Source organism: Typha angustifolia, chromosome 7 (genome assembly GCF_048772165.1).
Source record: "Typha angustifolia cultivar Huaian chromosome 7, ASM4877216v1, whole genome shotgun sequence".
Classification (NCBI taxonomy): domain Eukaryota; kingdom Viridiplantae; phylum Streptophyta; class Magnoliopsida; order Poales; family Typhaceae; genus Typha; species Typha angustifolia.
In genome coordinates, this window is record NC_133245.1 from 2,027,451 (window position 1) to 2,047,624 (window position 20,174).

The 20,174-nt window shown below is 37.2% G+C and overlaps 1 protein-coding gene across 2 annotated transcripts; it reads right to left on the reverse strand.

Moving 5' to 3' along the window:
• Positions 1 to 352: 352 nt before the first annotated feature.
• LOC140763902 (mediator of RNA polymerase II transcription subunit 13) lies at positions 353 to 19,750 on the reverse strand. 2 transcript variants are annotated; one of them, XM_073102280.1, is made up of 23 exons: positions 19,553 to 19,750; positions 18,624 to 18,737; positions 17,322 to 17,395; positions 17,084 to 17,223; positions 16,906 to 16,992; positions 16,696 to 16,783; positions 16,516 to 16,599; positions 14,500 to 14,577; positions 14,325 to 14,407; positions 13,360 to 13,438; positions 12,859 to 13,185; positions 12,701 to 12,784; positions 10,817 to 11,048; positions 9,462 to 9,722; positions 6,360 to 7,709; positions 5,415 to 5,676; positions 5,203 to 5,335; positions 5,013 to 5,100; positions 4,836 to 4,914; positions 4,408 to 4,703; positions 3,147 to 4,191; positions 2,685 to 3,056; positions 353 to 1,127 (listed from the first exon to the last, which is right to left on the reverse strand). In XM_073102280.1, the coding sequence occupies exons 2-23, from the start codon at positions 18,645 to 18,647 to the stop codon at positions 496 to 498; spliced, it is 5,898 nt and encodes a 1,965-aa protein (XP_072958381.1). In that variant the 5' UTR covers positions 18,648 to 18,737; positions 19,553 to 19,750; the 3' UTR covers positions 353 to 495. The 2 variants fall into 2 exon arrangements, with proteins under 2 accessions (XP_072958381.1, XP_072958380.1); XM_073102279.1 differs by having other exon boundaries at positions 5,203 to 5,338; positions 19,553 to 19,749.
• Between the last annotated feature and the right edge of the window lie 424 nt (positions 19,751 to 20,174).

A 20,174-nucleotide genomic window follows, 5' to 3' on the forward strand; every position in this document is an offset into this window, starting at 1 on the left:
TTTTTCTGCAGTAAGACTAACGATGTGAGCAACGATATGCATGGAATTCAAAAAATTTAGCAGTAAGTTATGTATTGACTAATATCCACTGGGTGTCAATTATAAGTGAACAACAATTTGTAATAATTAGATGGAATACGAGGAACATCCCACCATCCAAATTGATCCACAATATGACTCTTTCTCAAATCCTTTTTCACAGACATAATCAAATTCAAAACCTACCAACGATCATAATTAGGTTGAACAACTGATGGTACTAACCAAAGATTCAGTATTGTCATAATATGTGGAACGTGCAAAAACACTTCTGGGGCCACCTTTCCTCAATCAAAAAAGGAAAACAACAAAAAGCAAAAACAACTTCCCCTTGTTAATTACATTGTCAGTTGCCACAATTACACAAAGTGGTGTTGGAGAAACCAAATAATATACAGGTATATGTACAACACCCCGTAAATGTTGGATTAGACTACATACAGATTAGGAACTTGTCTAAACTTGCTCTGCCTTTTCTGGTGGTCGAGAGAGCTCTTTATCCGCATAGTGGAGGAGTCTTCTTAATCTCAAGAGCATATCGCAGTGGAAAGGAAGTGTGGTGCGCCTTTCTGCATAAACTGGACTTGCTGTCATCCAAGAGAGAGAATGAAGCTCAGCTGCTACAGACTCTAAAACCATGTGTATCTCCAGCTCATAATCTCTATTGACTGTATCTGGAGTGAAGCTCCTGCCTTGCTTACTGAGGCTGCTGCTGCTCCCAGCACCGCGCACAATCTTCTCTTGCATGATACTGCTTCCTCCGTAGTGATCAACAAGGCTGATTGCAAGAATAGAAGGCCAATCATCTTTGGTTGTCTCTGCAGAGTCTTTCCGCATCGTAGGCACTGCTTTTGACACCACATACCCAGTAGCTAAGGGCGTTGCTGACCCTTTGCTATGCAAAAGATGGGCAAGGGGTGGAGATTCTGACGTGAGGCATGTAGGAAGCTGCAACGTGGCTGGAGATAGGTACCGCAGACTAGGTGATGGAATTAGGAGATATGATGCTGGCATGGACCCAATAGACTTCACTGGACTGAACCCTTCTAAGTAGCCTGTATGGCCACTGCTGTTTTGAGTTCCTCCACCTGTATAAAGACATTGTCAATAATCTGAATCAGTCATAAACCATTGTCTGGCATTCAAAATGCATTATGATGCAAAAAGTTAACTGCATATTGGCGAAGAAGTCTGTAGGTTAGATCTGAATAAGCCACAATTTGGCTCCTTTTTCCTAAAAAAGAGACAGACCCCTAAATTACTGATTCACATTATTCTCTTTACTCCGGCAGCGAATAAGTTGAGAAGAAATAAGTATGCTTATGGTCACAGGACTACTTTTAGTTGTAGAAATCTATTCTAGATATTGATTCACCAAAATTCAACCATTATATTTGATGAAGGCATTTAACTAATTGCAAATAATTGTGAAGATCAGTGAATGTAATAGGTCACATCTGCTCTGAAAAGTATCTAGACGCCCTAAATCTTGTTTTCCTGACTCAAACATAAATAGATATGATAACCAAAGCCAAGTGAGACAACAAAACACTATATTGTTCAGCTTATGATTGGAGGATAACAATGCACTATAGCCTGCAGACTATTCCAGTAAAGTGAATCACTTCTATGCTTCTATGTCATAGGCCAAGCATTGTAATTCCATCAAAACAGTTCACAGACACCCCCCCGGCGATCTAACATCTTAAACTAACATTTCTATAGTATCTGCTATTTTCAAATTTCTGCATGAGTGCCATAATTAGAACCAAACAAAGATGGGATAAGCTTAATCAATTTCAATGAAAGGGCCCATGCTTCTAGTGTCTTCAGGGATATAATGTTTGCTGAGTGTCGAAGATAGATTGAGTGACTTGAGTCAATGAGAGTGAGAGTTCCATTTTCTATAGGGTGAGGAAGGTTCCTTTTCTTATAAAAGTTGATATCATTACATATATTACAGTACATGATTGCTCCATAATTATTACCGGCTAACTGTTGGTTGATGCCCATAGTAATAACGATCATTTGATGCCGCAATGAAAAAATGGCCTATATATATCATTTTCCCTCATATTGGCATATGATACTCTTTTTCTATCAGCACTTTGTACTTGTGTGATTGTGACCATCAGTCCATGTATTACAGAATCTTCTATCAGCATTTTGTAACGGGGTCTCACTTGCCCATCAAGAATTATGTTCCCTTTGTGGAGATTAGCAGTGGAAGCAAAGACCTCTTTCTGTCAGTGCTGCAGGGAAGAGGAAACGGCAGAAGGCTGCTGCTACATTGCTCTTCCTCTGTCATTCTTCTTTATACTTTTTAAGGGTACCACATAATAACTAGGGGAAATCTTGGAGATAACTACCAGATAGTTTGAGTTTGTTAGAAGTATGACTGCATCAGTTCTAGGTGTTAACCTAGCGCCTAAATCTAAGAGACCGTGACCAGCCACCTACTGCCTAAATATCAATTGAGCAAGGGGTAATTTACATCAATAAACTGTCCTAAGGTTACAGCAGTTTTGGCTGATGCATTCTATACAAAGAAAGGTTGCTTGGGTTGTATCTCAGACAATTGCTTGGGTTATTCATGAAATGTAATACAAAGATTCAGATGCATAGTGTGTAAATGGTGCACTTACCAGATGAAGACATATCTGCCTGAAGGATAAGATGCAATGAATGGTCAAGAGTAACTCCAACTAAACTGATGCTTTGCACCAATTGTAGCAATCCTTTTGAGATATCCATCCCTGTCTGTCCTGCTAAAAGCTGCTTCTTGGTACTTGACTGACCCAAAGCACCTTTCATAAAGCTGGGCTTTGAATGAGGGCCATATAAAGAAGCGCTAGGTGAGGAGGGCAGGTTTCTTTCTTGAAGTAAGCCAATTTCTTGCTGCTGCAGGGAGGTTCCATTAGCATTTGAGGGGATGCCCTCAGGTACTGATCGCCGTAACTGTAACGGCCACTTCCTGACTTCATTACCCCCAAAAGAGTAAATAGCTTTCTGCCACTCTGTTTATAATAACACAGTCAAAACTTAAAACCAAGTGCTTCCATATTGAAAAAAACTACATGATATTACAACTATAAAATTCTTAATACCTTGGCATTCAAGCTCAAAAAAAGATCCAAAACGAGTTATTATTATGTCTCGTGGTCTGACAGCACTTGCATCAGGAGAAGATGATAGTATTTGACAACCCTGTCGCAAAACTTGAATGAAAAGGCTTTGGAGAACTTTTGTGTCTTGACGGCTACTGATACCACCAAAAGGAAATATATGGCTGTCAAGTAGCTCTCCTCTGGCATCTGTCCAAATGCAGACTAGCCAGCGCCAATCCTCAGTCCAACCATAACAACAATGAAGACTTGCTGCTTTATGATCATGCTCTAATCCATCAAGAGAATTCACTCCGGTATCAGAGCTTGCTGCTAAAGTCGAACTTTGCAAATAAACCCCAGAGCTGTCATCGATTCCAGTTTTTGAGTTTGAAGACTCCGAAACCCCACTATGCTCAATAGAACCAGGCCCTGCCAATATAAAAAGTGGCTCAAACATATATCGTCCATCATCTTGACCACATAAATCTGCTGGTTTAATTGGATCGGACAACCCACTAGTCCTTGATGTCTGCCAAGAGTTCTCCCATGTGCCAGGCCTCAAGGAAGTATCATATTCGGCTTCTCTAGGTATCCGAGGAACAAGACAATCTTTCCAGAGGCCTGGAATTGGAGAGTTTACATGCATCATTGTGGATTGAGATCTTCCAGAAAAAGACGTTGAATGAAGCATGTCATTGGCAGAAACAGCTCGTGGGATTCGTCGAGCCTTATTATATACAGTGAAGGCAATGTCCTTCAAGACAGCAAGTTCATTTGTTCCCCTGTTGATTCTTAATAGGGTTTCTACAGTCACAATCTGTAAGACAAGCTTAGGAATACTGAACCCCGAAAGCATTAGAACATTTGAAGCTGATGCTTCATCTGTGGCAGCAGTACAGTTTAAGGCCTTTGCAATCTGAGAGTGCAGCATAGATCTTCTCTCTTTGTCTGGTAAAAGAACAGCTGATCCAAGAGCAACAGAGCACTCAACCAAAGTTTGCAGAACTGCCGAAGGCTCAGGAAAGGGGCACACTACATAAACTACCTACATTAACATAAGGACCGAAGGTAATTATTAAAACCCAGAATAAGCCATAACAATTATACCTCTTCCATATTTCTTCTTTATATTTGCAACCACTGAAGTAAACCAATTTCAGAAAGGACAAAAAAAAATCTTGGAAAGCATGTCGGAAATTCTTAGATTTTAGAAGATCTTAAAGAACAAGAAACCATCAATGTAAAGGGAACAAAGTCTTACGGTACAAGGCCCGCTGCTGCCTTCTTTCTGATTTGCTGAGCAACTAGAAGCAAGCTTTAGATCCTTGATTACCTTTGTAAGAGAATTAACAAAGCTTTTCATATTCCAACCTTTGGAAAGAGCTAAAAAATAATCACTGATGGAGCTGATAGCAGTTAAATGGCTGCCATTAATCTTCACTTGTTGAGGACAATCAACAAGAACAAGGCCAGATGGCAAACATTTTCCAGGGGCAAACTCTGTCTGTCCTCCATTACTATGAGGTGAATGAGTTCCCAGTTTGCATACCTCATAAACTGCAAAACATCAGAACAACATTTAGCAGTTAAAATTACTGTTCCAACTATAACCCAGTAATAAGGCTAACATGTCCGTAGAAACAGTGTAGGCATTAAATAACTAAGGACAATTGCTAACTACGAATTTACCAGTTCCCAGCTGTTGAAAAAAATCAATAGCAGCAGAAGTAAGGAGATCAATATCAGGACATATCGCAAAGAAATTAACCTGAAAAAGTAAAAAAAAAGAAGTCAGCAATATGAAGCAAACTGAGCTATACGCATTCCAAAATATGGATTGGTTTTCCAGTAGTTTTCAGGAATTACAGGCTTTGGTAAAGCATAAGGTTCAAGAGGAGCCTTCTCCCAGAGTTGTAGACAGTTTGTAGATGTCTTCAACCAATCATCCTGGTACCTGTATTTTGAAGATTCAATGTCCATCTCTTATATAGATTCACAATACACTAGAGCAAGAAATCTTCTTTGTACTGCTAAGAGAACAAAAAAGGATGCATACCCAACAAGTATAGCAGGCAGTGGGAGGACAGCAAGTGTAGATCTGAAACGAGAATAACCCTTTTGCTGTTCTGCCTCTGAATTGGATGTATCTTGACTTGATCTCCTTAGTGATGACTCATCAGTTCTTGCTCCTTCTGAAAATACCTTCTGAATTATAATTATGTTTACATGTCAAAGTAAACTGCGTCTTGTATAGGGAACAAAATATACCTCTGATACAAGGTGAAGCTCCAGTGGACTGTGGTGGGCTCATTGATTCTCCACCCAAAGAAACAGTGCTTGATGAATCACGAGTTTCACTGGCAGTGTACGGAAAAGAATAAGCATCTCCTGTAGCTCCAGAGTCACCAATTTGACTGCGACCCTTGCACCAATCAATAACAGACAATGGACCATCCAAATTTGTAAAAGCAGATTTTAAAGCAACTTTTATATCTGATTGCAGTAAGCTAATGACAGATGACACTGGGGCCTGCCGCAAAAAGAAAGGAAAGCATTAACTTGTTAATGGAGATAAATCACAGAAAGAAAAAGAATAGTAAATGCTTTTAAAATAATATAATATCAGGATTTTCAGTAATTTATATGCTCCATTTGTTGAAGTGAAACTTTTAGCTGTACAGGAAAATTGTTGTCCACCAAATGAGATATTTGCAAAAGACCACATTTTTACTTATAAGTCAAAAGATTCAGTTTCAACAAAAGTGTACTTATCTTTCCCTTTTCTTCAGTTTTGCAAAAGCAGATTTTGTTAACAAACTAGAACAGTCTGAAGCATATTTCATATAAATGAATATGAGAAGGCCTTTTGCAGATACGCCTAAAAGAGGACTTGATCTGTAAATGAATATGTAAAAAGTAGGTCTTCTACAATACGGCTGAAAAGTATAGGTGGAATACATGAAAATCACAAAAACTAGGACGATGAAGTAATTCAGTCAATCCAAACAGGAGTCCTTACCCACTTTTCTCAACCAAAAAAGAAAGGAAAGAGAAAGAAGAGCTAGTAGCAGTTCAGTCAAAGCATATTTACCAGAACAAAACTGATGGTAGAATCATACATAAATAACTAACAAACAGTACAATATAGAGATATTCCAATATGAAAGTACCAAAGTAACAATAAGTGGCATAAGTCAGTAATCTTTAACTTACATCAGCAGCAAGTGGATCAACTAAGTCAACACCAGCAATATCAACAGAATGGCAAGTGGCTAGAATACCGCCACAACCAGCATGAACCATAGAAGGAGCGCAAGAAAACCCACGCCTACGTTGTTCCTGAAGGGCAAGAGAATAATATGGGCCATCACCCTCATCTGCATCAAGTGCAACATCGACAAAAGATGTTGATTGTTGGACTAACAGGGACATGGCATCAAGAAGATCCAAAAGAGGTTGCCTTGGCGCAATGACATTTAAACCATCATCTGCCAATATATTGACTGGCATTGAAGGGTTCTCAGTACTACGTAAATTTAGGGGTTTGATCCCTTTAGGAGTTCCAACTGGGCGCCAAACACCGACTTGTGCTGTAAGGGATCCATCATGCATTCCACCATCAATATCACCAGCTATTCTAACTGGGATACTGTCTTTCTTCTGGATCTCATACTTGGAAATAATTATGTCAGGCTTGTTGCTTGTCTCAGCCTGAAGAAGATCTAATATAGAACTTCTCAACCCAACAGGAACTCTGCTGCTCAGAGATAATAGTGTATGTCTTACCCGGCACATTGCAGCTTGGAACATGATGCATTCAATTTCTGTTGCAAGTGTAGTCTTGAGAGAAAGTTGGAAGTTCCCTGCATCAAATATTTTTTCATTCTTTTTCAGTAGTGTTATAGAGGAACTTAACGAGGTAATGCCAGAAACAGATGATGGTGCCTCTCCTTTAAGTGAATGTACATCATTACGTTTTGATCTCTTATCAGTCCCTTTTGTCCAATTCTGTATAAGTGTGTACAGTTTCGATGATTGAACAGAAGAGCTCCCGTCATTTGAAACAAGACCTGGCTTACGTTTGACTAATGTTTGAGGCTTTTCTTCCGAGGTCTCAAAGGAAGGAGAAGGTGGTGTTGCACTGTATACATAAGCATTGGAGCTAGAATAGGACGTACTGCCCTTCTTAGATGTAGGTAAGTACGGGTTTGTGAACGTGCAAACTGAAACCTCGCCATTAGGGATTTCGACGGCTGCATATTCTGATGCAAATGTCAGCATGGCTTCAGCTTTTGTAAGATAATCGAATTTACCAACTGAGGGGACCAAAGAGTAGCTCCCTGCAGCAGATGACATCATATCTTTTGCAGATTCTTCAGTTTTGATCCTAGTATCCTCTGTTTCTTCCACAGAGTTTTGGTTAAATCCCTCAAAACATGCTATCCCAGAAGGAGAAAGTCTCTGATCAGGCATCTCCATTCCTCCGGTGCAAGGACTACTGGTGATATCTCCACAATCAACACCAGGAAATACTAAAGCTTGTGACTCAGCTGTACCTGGAGGCTATATAAATGAAAATTCATCACTTGCCATGAAACTCCTCTTGAAAATATTAAACAAAATATACCAAAATTATGCTAAAGTACAAAAATAAGAATATAGTGAACCGCAAGACACATTGATGCTTTTCAGATGATGCAAATGTTAGTGCAGAGACACAGAACTTAAGGGCTTCAAACGGTACCATATCTTAACAAGCCTTTTCCCGATGCACCTCTAAAAGTTTATTGCATTCCCTAAAGCATAAACTGTGCTTTGCCCTATTATTTTTTAGTTTTCATATGTCTAATACTCAATTGTATATCATAGACATCTCAATGGGTACATATCATGATATTTAGGTTAGAAATCTGTCTCTGAATGCAGTCAAGACTCAACAGGTAGGAATCCTTCATAGATAAATTCATTACAAACATAGCACAAGACAAGACATTTCTTATACAAGTCAGATCACAAATATCAGTAACAGTTCTTTTGAATGCTGTCAATGCACTCAGGTATGTGTTGCATATGCATATTCTGTCCATGGGTGCGCCGCATAAGGCCTCTAAGAGTCTTCTTACTTAGTCAGACAAAGTAGCAGATAACATGGTATAGATGGGAGAAAATCCAAAGGCAGCACCACAGTGCATTAGCTAGACAAGCAAATTAGGCGCTGAATCTAGATGACTAACATCGTATACCTCCTATCCATTTTTCATTATTTCACAGATGGCATAATAATTTCATTCAATTTCTTGGATCCTCGCCATGCTATTTGTTTTCCTAGAGATACATTATTCTAGAATAAACTTAATAAGTCCTCAAGTAAATTCCATTATTTTGTGCTTGCCCCTTAAATGTGCTACTTGGAAACTCCTAACTAGGGTAGAACTGTGATATCTGCATGAGCTCATGATGAAGGATGCCACCATTACCATTGAGCTCATAGTGCCAAAAGGAAAAGGGGCTAGTCCCTTGTTCCTAGCTTCCTATGCAGTTGAGCAAGGAGCCAATCCTTCTAGCATCAGGGAGAAATTTAGAAGAAAAAAAAGGGAAGGGACTGCTGGGTGGAACTGTCGCCTATATATCCCATGAAGAGGGTTAAGACGTATAAGCTGACTACTTTGAGATTAATAACAGGCTTAGTTTCTACCCAGCAGGACACAGCCTGATTTAATTGGACATCATACAGGAAACAGTTTAGGCTCAAGTTAGACTGGTGAGTCATGTCGTTCCTGGCTCAAGAAAACTTATCAACAGTCATATAGGTCATGCTTTTGAATTCATCTACAGAAAAAGCTAGTTTTACAAACAAAACTGTCATAAAGCCCTGCAACCAAACAGAGCCAGAATAAAAACCAAGTCTACCATCTGCTCAGATTACATTTCCATTGGTCAATCATCTGGAAAATTGTTAGATAGTACAATCACAACTAATAAGAGCAGTCCTAACTTTCAGAGTACCTTTTCAGTCTCACAACTGATACTCCATCAACTAGAAAAGTTGTATTCACCTGGTAACTATCAGATAAAATCAAAATTGGCCAAATGTCAACCAGAACATAGACTATGTCAACCATCATCACCGTAATCAATATATTGAGCAATTTACATTTTATCAATAATCAATTTAAACTTAAAAGTAACATTTATGGATCAATAAACTAATAACTGGATCTTAATCCTCATTAAAAACTATCTTTCTAAGTGGGATGCTACAATTTGAAATTAGTCCATTGCCAGTATATGATAAAAGGAAAAAAGATAGCATACCTCACCAAATATCAGAATATCATTTTCAAAAAAGTCTCCAAAATCTCCAAACTCAGAAAGTAGTGTTTGAATGTCCATTCCTACTCCGTCATCCTCCTCCCAACCCCACAGTGATACACCTTGAACATTTGCTACTTCTGCAACTACCGAATTGTTTGCTTCAGCAACATTATATCCAGACTTAAAAGCATCTTGCATATCGCCAACTTTGCCTGATTGAGCAGATGTCTCGGTCATGTCTGTGCGAGGACGCTTAGAGACCTACATTTAAGAAGACGACCATAGAAACTGATTCAAGAATCTAGCTAAAATAGCTGCTTTAATATCATACATATTAAAGTGTATCGTCTATTTGCAACAAGGGAAATTATTTACAGCAGCAAGATAGGACATGTATAGCCAAGCTTGTTCATTATTTAGAAAGCTATTTGTTAGTGTTTGTTCTGCAGACTATTAGAAGTACACCGGCCAGGAAAATTTGAGCAGAGCTTCAAATGGAATCCAAACTTGAAGGAAATAATATAAGAAATGTTCAACTGATATATGCCAATCTGAACCCACATAAAATCATACATGCTCCCTCAGACCACCCATTCATGGGAATGCACAATCCAGGCAAGAAAATCCAAGATTAGGTCACTGCAAGGCAAGCCACTATGTCATCTAGTACCACAGATTTCACATCAGATCAAGCCTTCTTTCCAGGGATGTAAATCTCATTTCAACCAGTTACAACGTGATTTGAAAATGGTTCACTGGAGAGAGCAGAAAACACTTCAAATTTAAAGGTTACTTTAGGAAGACGATAACCCAACATTTATAGACCCGCAAAGAACCATCCATTAACTGAACAGAAACCTCTCACAGGCAATAACAGGACAATTGGGTTGCAAATAAGCACATGGAAGCCAACTTCAACTTCCTAGTTCTTATTGGGATATCCTGAAGCCATGAATATATACATCTAAGTTCCAGATGTGTGTACAGCTTATGAACTCTGAATCAGAATCTGAGGGAGAACATGCATTAATGCAGATTAATAAAATATGAAGCAAGATCTGCAACTTCAACTCTTCAAGGTTCAGCTGGAGATGATGCACCAGATGACTGACATTAAAGCAACAGTGCATGAAATAAACATGTAGGTACCATAGCAAGAATTATGAATTTGATGGGCAAATATTCCGAGTAAATGAAATCAAGCAGAAGAATTAGGATAATTGCGAGCAGGCAGTGCAAAGCGAAAGAAGCAAAGTTTGTCAAGTTATAGCTTCCATGAAAACATACATAAATAATGTCATCTAAATTGAAAAACAAAGATAAGAATAAATGAAGTTTAATTAATTGCACATTACCATTTTGCGACCGTCATTCTCCAAATGATCATTCACAGACTGTCTACATGTAAGAGAGTCAGCATCAGCTTCAAGCTCACCATCTCCAGCGGCAACTGTATACTCACTTTCACTGGTAGTGCTACTTACACTGCTGATACTACTACTTATGCTGTTGCTGCTGCTATTAAAATGCTTTTGCACTCTCATGGCATTGAAGCCAACACCAAGCCCAAGCAAAGATTCCCAATGACTAGTGCATACAAATGCCAAACTAAGTAATCGAATAATATTGTGAAGAGTAAAACTTCAATAACTAAAAAACTGTTTATGAGGATAGAAATAATTAACAAAGATAAAAAGTTCACATTATCAGTTAGTACCCAAAATATAAGATCAGGAATGGAGATAATCAATCAAAAAATTAAGTTCAAATTTTAATAATTTGGTCTCAGACTTTCAGTTTACATCCACAAAAAAAATGCTGGTTTCAACAGTTTCAGTTGTGATGGACAGTTGGGTTTGGTCATTTTTTTATACATAAAAAATTTAAAAATTCAGAAATATCAGGAATTAAAATTTTACCAAATTCAAGTCAGAGTTCATCATAATTTTTAGTAAATTTTTTCTTTAGTTTTTACACTTCATATGTAATAAAATTTTATTTTATTATTATTTTATTATTTTTCTAAATTTCTGTCTAATTTTTTTTCTGTATTTTTAAATAATATTTAGAATTTTATGTAATTAAAAATAGTCCATAACGCCCGATACAGCCGATACATATCATGTTTTCTAACCGTCGATCCAAATTCAAATGCCAAGTTCAAAACCTTGATCAAACTCCGTTTAAGACTTAGTTTGTACTTGAATAGGTTTAAAATCTAGTTCATATCCATATCCGTTAAAGATCCGATCATATTCGATTAATATTTGTATTTGTTTTAACCAGATATGGTTTTACATTTGTTATCCATTTAATATTCATATTTGAATCCATATCAAAGCAAAAAAAAAAAAGGATCTGAATGTGAGTTCACTAATATCTAATCTTTGTCGGAGTCGTTTTCACCCCTATGCAATATGCAAGTCTTGTTCTATACAGTGATTCATGTGCTATTGTATAAAGTAGTTATTTATCATCAAAAAGCTTGCAGATCTAATTACTACATATCTAATTACTCAATCATCCATTTCACAAAACTTGCTGGATTTGCAAGTTCTTTATCATTAAATGATCAACTAAGGTATATCAAATCATTCTATATGAGTAAATAACTTCCAAAGTTATCCGGTGCAGCTATTCTATTATATAACTAGAATAGAATAGGTATGAACACAATAGACACAAACTAAATATTCTAATCAAACACGTATAGACAATAGATGTATCACAATATCATCAGCGAAAGTTCTATGCCACCCACAGTGAAGCAAGGGTTCCCATATAAGCATTTGGCGCATCCATGACGACAGGAAATTGACACCAATACCTAGATCCTATCTCAATCCTGACCAGTGTCAGTGCATGCCAACTCATCCCCCTCTTCTCAACCTTGCGGCAACCCCATGGCCTACCATCCCAAACAGGCACATCATTTCAAACGAGCATGCATTGCCCTGTAGCAACTGCATTAGTCGACACATACTGACCTTCTATGGCTTACTGATATGCTCCATGCCACCCACACAACAATCTTTACAATAAGAATTAATGGAATAAATTAAAGAACTACCAATGCAACAATACTTGACAAGGCATATATGTTGTAACTACGAATTCTTTATTAAACTCAGACATTCAAACAATAAAATGCACCAGTTCAGCAGTTAATTTGAACATAATATGATCAGCAGATGGAAAAGGTTGATAAAAAAAGGTAGGTTTTTGAATTTCAGACTGACCTATGCTCAAAGAAAGAACCAGGAAAATTCCACAACGGCCACATCTCAAATAATGATGTTCCGGTGCAATTTTGTAGCCACAATCTTCCAAGAGAAAAAACCTAATTAGACAAATACAAAATCATAGACTCATAACTATATGATGACTGAGAAAAAACCTCTTTCTAGAGAAGCAAGCAAATGCTCGGTGAGTCAAGGGGATCACAACAGCTTCTGCTGGGTAAATAAACGTCCTTTCAAGAACTGGAAAGTGATGGACTGATTCCTGCTTCCTCTGTCCGCCATCAGTTGCAAACTCAGAATCTTCAGCAGGATGCAAGGCCTTGTTCTTCAGATAACTATTTGTTTCCAAAGCTTTGTCAGTGCAAGCTGAAGAGCAACCAAGGGCAACTTCAACATAGCAACTTTGACCCCTCAGTTGGCAACCAGAAGATTGAGTAACATAAGTTAACCCAGCTGCAGACCCATATGAAGACTTGAGCTTGCTGCAAATTTTTACAAAGAAATATTTTGAGAATCATAACAATAATTTAAAGAAACAAGAACAGACCTACAATATGTAACAAACGAGTCCCTTTAGTTTGTTTCTTAGGGGAAGCTTCTTCTTTTCCATACTTACAAAAGCTAAAAATAAAACAGGAATACGAATTCCAAAATACCTGCCATACACTTGCTTGACGAGATCACTAGGACAACAGCCAACAAGCCTGCCTAGCATTCCATTTGGAGCAACAATAACTGCAGAATGTTCCAATTTCAGGGCCAAAATTATTCATTTCAATTAACAAACATATGCATAGACTGATATTGTCATATGTTTTATATAATGGCATTTCTACAGCTCACTGAGAAAGATGTGCAATTTAAATCTAACATCAAGAGTATGCCTGAGAGAAAGGTGCATTGACTGTATTCCAAAATTACAATGGTGTAATGAAATGCATGAGTTCACAGATTGGTAAAATTTGCAAAATATTTCCACCTCATATACCAGGGGGGTATGTGATTTTGAGTTAACCGGCACAAAGATATACTGCTGAATAACATAATCCAGAAGTTGATGACCTCAACCCGAGAGTTCAGCACCATCTCTTTCACAATAGGTCCCCACCCACATGAAGAAAATATTACCTTTACTTCTTAAGGATGTGACTTTTCTACATAATGTTCTTTTTCATTTAAAAACAAAATATTGGAGTCTCAGGACAATATTCTTAACAAACATGTCAACTATACAAAAGGTCCCACAAGAAGCAGCTGCCTTCAAGCTTTTTAATTACTGAAACATGTGTTTTTGTTTCACATGGACAGCACGTGAAAATAATTAAGATGGATGCTCCTGTACTCCGTACAAAGGTAGCATTTCCAACCAGCTGATCATCCAAATAGTGGGGAAAAAAGGTTTCCACCAAGAATTCTACAATTGCAATTCCACAACTCCCCATCCAATCATGCATTATGATATCTGCAATCCTTAAAGGAAAAAAAAAAAAAAAGCATACTATGGAATCTAGTAGTTAACCAGAATGAGTAGGCAGGGAAACAGGTATCACCAAGGCCATCCAAGACAACAACCAAAAAAAAAAAATAGTACAGCACAGAAGTTGGGAAATAGGAAGCACACCTGGAAGTCCTTCCCCATTAGAACGGGAGTAGCAATGCACCAGCATTCTTTCCATATCATCACTGCAAACACCACGTATATGCCTATGGAAAATGACAAATATTTCAGAAAACACCCTTGACATTGACTAGAGAAGACTATAAAACAATATGAAGAAAAACATGAATCCACTAACTTCGCGGACACTATTGCATGCACATAGATTGCTTCCTCAGTGGCTGCAAAAATGAATTCCAGTGTCGGTTGTGGCCTCCTAGAGAAAAAAAGTTTTATGATAAGAAAGAGAAAAGGCAAGATGATGGACTAGATAAGAAAAAAGAAAAGGAAACTAGCAGTGGCAGCAGCTCACAACCAATTATGCAAGCCAATAGCATCAGAATGAAAGAATCAATATCCTTTAAAAAAATTCTTCTAGGATTATAGAGCAGCCACAAGAAATAGAAAGAAAAAGAAGACATATTCCATATTAACAGCTTATCCAAGTAAATAACTTATAGGACATAATTGAGGGTCAAATCAAAATGATATTGTTATAAAGAGTTCAAGGATAAGCAAAAAGACTTAGTTTTCAGCAGTTATTTAGAAAAGAAGATTAAGAAAGAAATTATACAAGTCATATATCCAGCTGTTTTAAATGAATATTTCAAGCTATATTTCACAATCTACAAGTCCATTTCAAGGAACAACTATCATACTGGAATTTTGGTAAGGTAATTTCCTTAAGTCACTCATCAGATCCTAAGCATATTTGGGATTGGGAGCTTGGTATTATATATCTATATCTTTCAAGGAATATTATGGGATAATATTATTTCTGAGAAAATAAAAAACAGATGCTCTTTTTATTGTATTTAGGTTCTGCAAATGACTTCTTTTTCCAATACTCATCATATTGTCTTATCAGAAGTGACCAGAAGCAAAATTGTTTGCTGTACAGGCCACCAGCCCATCACCCCTGTGCACTTAGATGCTAGGGACGTCAAGCTATCACAAGATTGAACACTATCCTACCACTACAACCAAAGTAAATTACCATGAGTAAAGCAAGAAAAGAGAGCTTATCGCCTCTGATGCTTTCCAAGAATATGCCAAAGCTGCCAATCTGGGAATTCCACCAAGCCCAATAGAGGTACCACCTCCAACTCACACCAAGTCATCAACCATGCAGAAAAACCTAACTAGAAATACAAAGCCACGAAGATACAAAGCTAACCTACCACATAGGCACATACACGTACAAGGAGAGTAATACGTCATCAAGGGTTAGTTTCAACTTTCAACCAACAAAACTAGTTACCACCAAAATGCATCTCACCCTCCACCACAAGGTCCACAACAAAGTAAAGGGCAAAAGGGGAATAAATTGTACTGCTTATATATAAGATACAGGTGCAGGATCCCTTATCCTCTTTTGTTATGTCAGCCTCAACCTTAACGGCTGTTACACAATTTCAGCAGCAACCCATGCTCTTATAGAAAATAACCCACACCAAAAAGAAGCAGACCTATTCTCATTTGATGCCCCAGCAGAAAGAAGTGTTTCCCTCAAGATTAAACCGTGTTTTCCATTTTTTTCTTTCCAGTGTAGCCAAATGCAGAGCGCAAAATGGCTATTTCCTTAATTTGATCAGTATCTTTTATTCTACTAATTTTAAATACTGAATCTATGTATTTCTGTATGTTATAACGGAAGCTGGGCATAGTATAGCGACAAAAGGATGAGAAAAGATAACTAAGTTCTTGATGTTCAACCAAGAAGTGGATATATAGTTTTGTTACAACTTACAAATATATTGGATGTCAATAAAAAGCAAACACATCAAAAGAGAAGTTCTCTGAGACCTAGATAGTTATTGATGGATCTATGGTTTCGATGAAATGGGCACCATAAATAAACATGGCCCTTGTGTAACCCCCAAAGAATTTATCGAACATCCATTTAACTCTACAGTGTACTAAATCGACGCAGTCAACCAGATCCCACAGAATTACAATAATAATTGGGACCCTTTCTGCATTACTTGAAGGACAAGTCACTTTCACTCAGTAATAATATTCAGAGAGTACCATTTTACAAGATTTTTGATCTACAAACATATGGACTATACACCATTAAAATAGGCAACGAAAACAGAAAACATGGTCTAACGATACAACAGGATAATTAAGTACAGGAATCTAGCAAACCAACCTAAATATTTTTCCACGTTGTGTAGAAGGATTAGATCTTGTAAAAACATCTCCAAATCTCACGTAAGAAAGCCCCCTCAATGCTCTGTCAATCCAGTTAATTCAGCTAACACAAATGTCATAAATTCGGGTAAGTCAGATTAAGTAGACATGGGGACAAGCAGGACGAACAAGAGAAGACCTTTCTATCGAGTTTCTTAAAGCCTGAGATAATGCAACAGCAACTTCTTCTGAATCACCAGGGGCTAACCAGAGTCCACTTCCAACAACTGTCAAACACAAAATCCGTAAAGAAGAAGAAAAATAATTAGTCAAACAAAAACCACAAAGACACTATCACCATCACAATAGCATGATATAAAAAGGGGACAGGCTCCTATAATGGTTAAACCTCTCAATCTGGATACTGCAGCTTGAGCATTTTCAACTATTGAGGAGTGGCGACCAGGTAGAAACAACCACAGCTTGATCTTCTCATCTGTCAGTGACATATATTAGATGACCAACTTACAAAACAGAATTGAATGAGAAGCACAGAGAAAAACTTAAGGCAGATCAGGAATCCTCACCGGGATTGTGCATGCCCTGAGATGGGTCCCACGGACCAACAAAAGAATTTGTCCATGCACTAAGAAATCCTTCATTCTGTAGCTGAAGATGTGCTGAAATTATCATATAAGTAGCAGCATCCTTTTGTTCTGCTTTCAAACTGGAGACAACATTAATCAGCAAATAGAAACAGATGCACTGATTATCTTTGATGAAGCCTGAGAAGTGATTGAGAGCTAGAACGAGTGCAAAAAGTACCTTTTCTCTGAAAGCATATTTGGATCAGATTCAAAAGGGAGAAACTGAAACCATGAGATAACTTGGAGCTCTCCCTGAAAATAGGAGCAAAGATGGAAAAGGGATAACATTATCAAATATAGTTATAACCTGACCCCAGACTTGATATGAAATGAATAACTATTATAGCATTGCGAGTAAACAGTGCAACCAATTCAATATGAGGTCAAGACTCAAATTATAGTAAGGCACTTAAATGGCAAGTCTGTGCACAGATGGTGGACCTGGAACTCCAATCGGATGTTAATGAACCCATTAACTGATGCAAAGCTGCCCATTATCTTCTTTACTTTTGCACCTTGCTCCTCCAATTTTACCAGTAAAAAACAGATATGTAGATTTAGGTCATATTCCGATAAAGCAGACAATTTTTTTCCTTGTCATCCTTCCAGCTGTTGTCAATGTGCTTTCTATTTGGCATCCTTACCGCGATATGATGTAGGTGTTCAATGGCTTTGACATTATGAGTTACAACACAGTTATTTTTTTCTCCTTAGGGGTCCAAATATACCCAAAATGGTTAAACTCCCTCAGGCTGATGCATAGGCTCCCAGACATGATATATATTTGTCACTCCAATCCCTCAACTGACGAATCTAAGAAATTTAACATCCAATGGAATTTACTTGCTGATGCATTAATTTCTCACATTTTATGGTTTAGGTTAAATTTGTGATTTACTTTTCCCAGATCTACTTAAAAGTCAACCGCAACTTTCAATCAATTAAAATAGATGAACTATGAAGCTGTTAACCTACATGCTATGCCCTTTGATGGACAAAAACTCCCCAACTTGTTAGATTTTCAATTTTAGTTTGCAAAATTCAGGAAATTTGTTTACTCCAGTTAAGCAATTAAAACTGAATTTTGATCCCAACTCAAATGAGATGGACAGCTAAGGGTCAGATCAAGGTCTCATTTAGTAATTTCAAATACTTCCATAATCCTTGCTTCTTGCTCTTCAAAATGAGGAACACACATTCTTTTCAATTTCAGTTGAAATTATAGGCGAAGATTTATGTATTAACCTTTATATTAGACCTATTCACTACTCTCCCACACCAACAATTATGTAATGATCTTGTCAATTCTCTCTTGTTCTATTGAGTGTAATAAATATGATTGCAAATTTATAGATGTTAACATCATAGGAAAATATAGTTTACTGACAATGTAATGACAGATATAAGGATTTGAACAATAAGATTATCAAAGAATAAGTAAAAAAGACAGTTGCCGGCAGAAAATCAAATGTGGACTTACAATTCTGAATACATTTGTCCACATATTTTGGGTACCACAAGAACCTTACTGCAGAAAGCTGCCAACGCGTCTACTTCCGTTGAAACAAAGTGAACTTGCAGCATATCTTGTTGCCTAAAATGTAAGTTTGTGCGAAAAATCTTGGTAAAACATAGTAAAAGTTCAATGCTTGAAATTAAAACATCTAACCAGTGGTCAATTATCGGAGAAAAGTATCATATAATCTATTCATGTAGAGTACGCAAATAACAATATAAAGATCTTCAGCAAGAACAAATTATAAGAATGTAAAGATCATGAAAAGCTTGAATAATGGTTTAAGATATTTAATGTGCATTGAACTTTTAACAAAGAGAAACTGTGCGTTCTAAGAAAATCCATCATGCATCCAAGATTAATGATCCGTGACAACACTTATGCAAATCAAGAAACTATTGCATAAAAATACTGCAAAATAAAAGTTTCTGTAGCAACAACAGGATATATTTCAGATATTTTAAGATCTTAAAAAAAGTATACACTCTGAAAATGTTATTCCATATTTATATTCCTTGACAAGAATTCGATCAAAAGGCTATTAAATAAAATGGCAACAACGCATGGTTTCAGCTGCTTTCAGGATAAAATACAAGCATAACTAGCAAGTCAGCTGTCCAGTACAGCATAAGTTGAATTAGTTGGAAGGGAACTAAAGGATCAATGTCTTGAGAAGCACATTAATGAACCCATTGGAGATATCGAGAACAACGATTCCTGACTAAGTTATGAACTGTTTGAAGTGTATAAAAGAGTACAAATTCCAACCCTATGGTAATTACAGGAAAACTCCCACAGATTTAGGGATTCCAGACAGCTAAAAGAAAATTGGAGTTAATGATTCAAAAAAACAGGAAATTAAAGGAAAAGACGACAAAAATCTTAAGGCATACCTCTCAACGATTTCTCACTACCTCAAGCATGGTCTCCCCTTGCCCGACTCCCGCCGGTTCGACTTCGAACGCCCCTTATCCAAGGGATCTTGGGGGCACGAACGCAGCGGATTCGGATCGGTAGTGATGGGCTTTGCGGGGGGTAAGAAGAGGAGAAACTAGGGCACGGGTCGGCAAAGATTAGGGCTCTGAATCGGTGCTTCTGGTTACGATCCGGGATTGTCGGATCCGGGTCGCGTTCGGATATTTCAGTCCGAAAAAAGCAGCGTATTGGTACGGTCTGATCGACCAACTTCATTTAACTCGGGTAAATTTTAAATTACCCCCTTATTTATCCCTAAATTAAACTACCTATTTGAAAATTTATTTGCATTATTTTTAGCTTATATGGTTTAGACTAATATAAAACTGTTAATTTTTCTGACATAAATATATATATATATATATATAATATCTCATATGGTATTAATAATTCTATTATTTGAATAAATATGAAACCTCTCCTCATAATTATAAGATTATTGTAAAATAGATATTAACTAGGATTTAAGACTCATAAGTTTAAATTGAAGAAGATAGAAAATAATGAAATTATATTTTATTTTAAAATTAAAGAATAGGA

What these genes read in the sequence shown, in the direction of transcription:
- LOC140763902 (XM_073102279.1), bottom strand. Translation starts at nt 18,647, where the DNA reads ATGTGGACAAATGTATTCAGAATT. An exon ending in TGCAGTATCCAGATTGAGAG is followed by an intron (nt 16,784 to 16,905) that starts GTTTAACCATTA and finishes TGTGTTTGACAG; the next exon opens with TTGTTGGAAGTGGACTCTGG. An exon ending in TTTTCAACAGCTGGGAACTG is followed by an intron (nt 4,704 to 4,835) that starts GTAAATTCGTAG and finishes GATGTTTTGCAG; the next exon opens with TTTATGAGGTATGCAAACTG.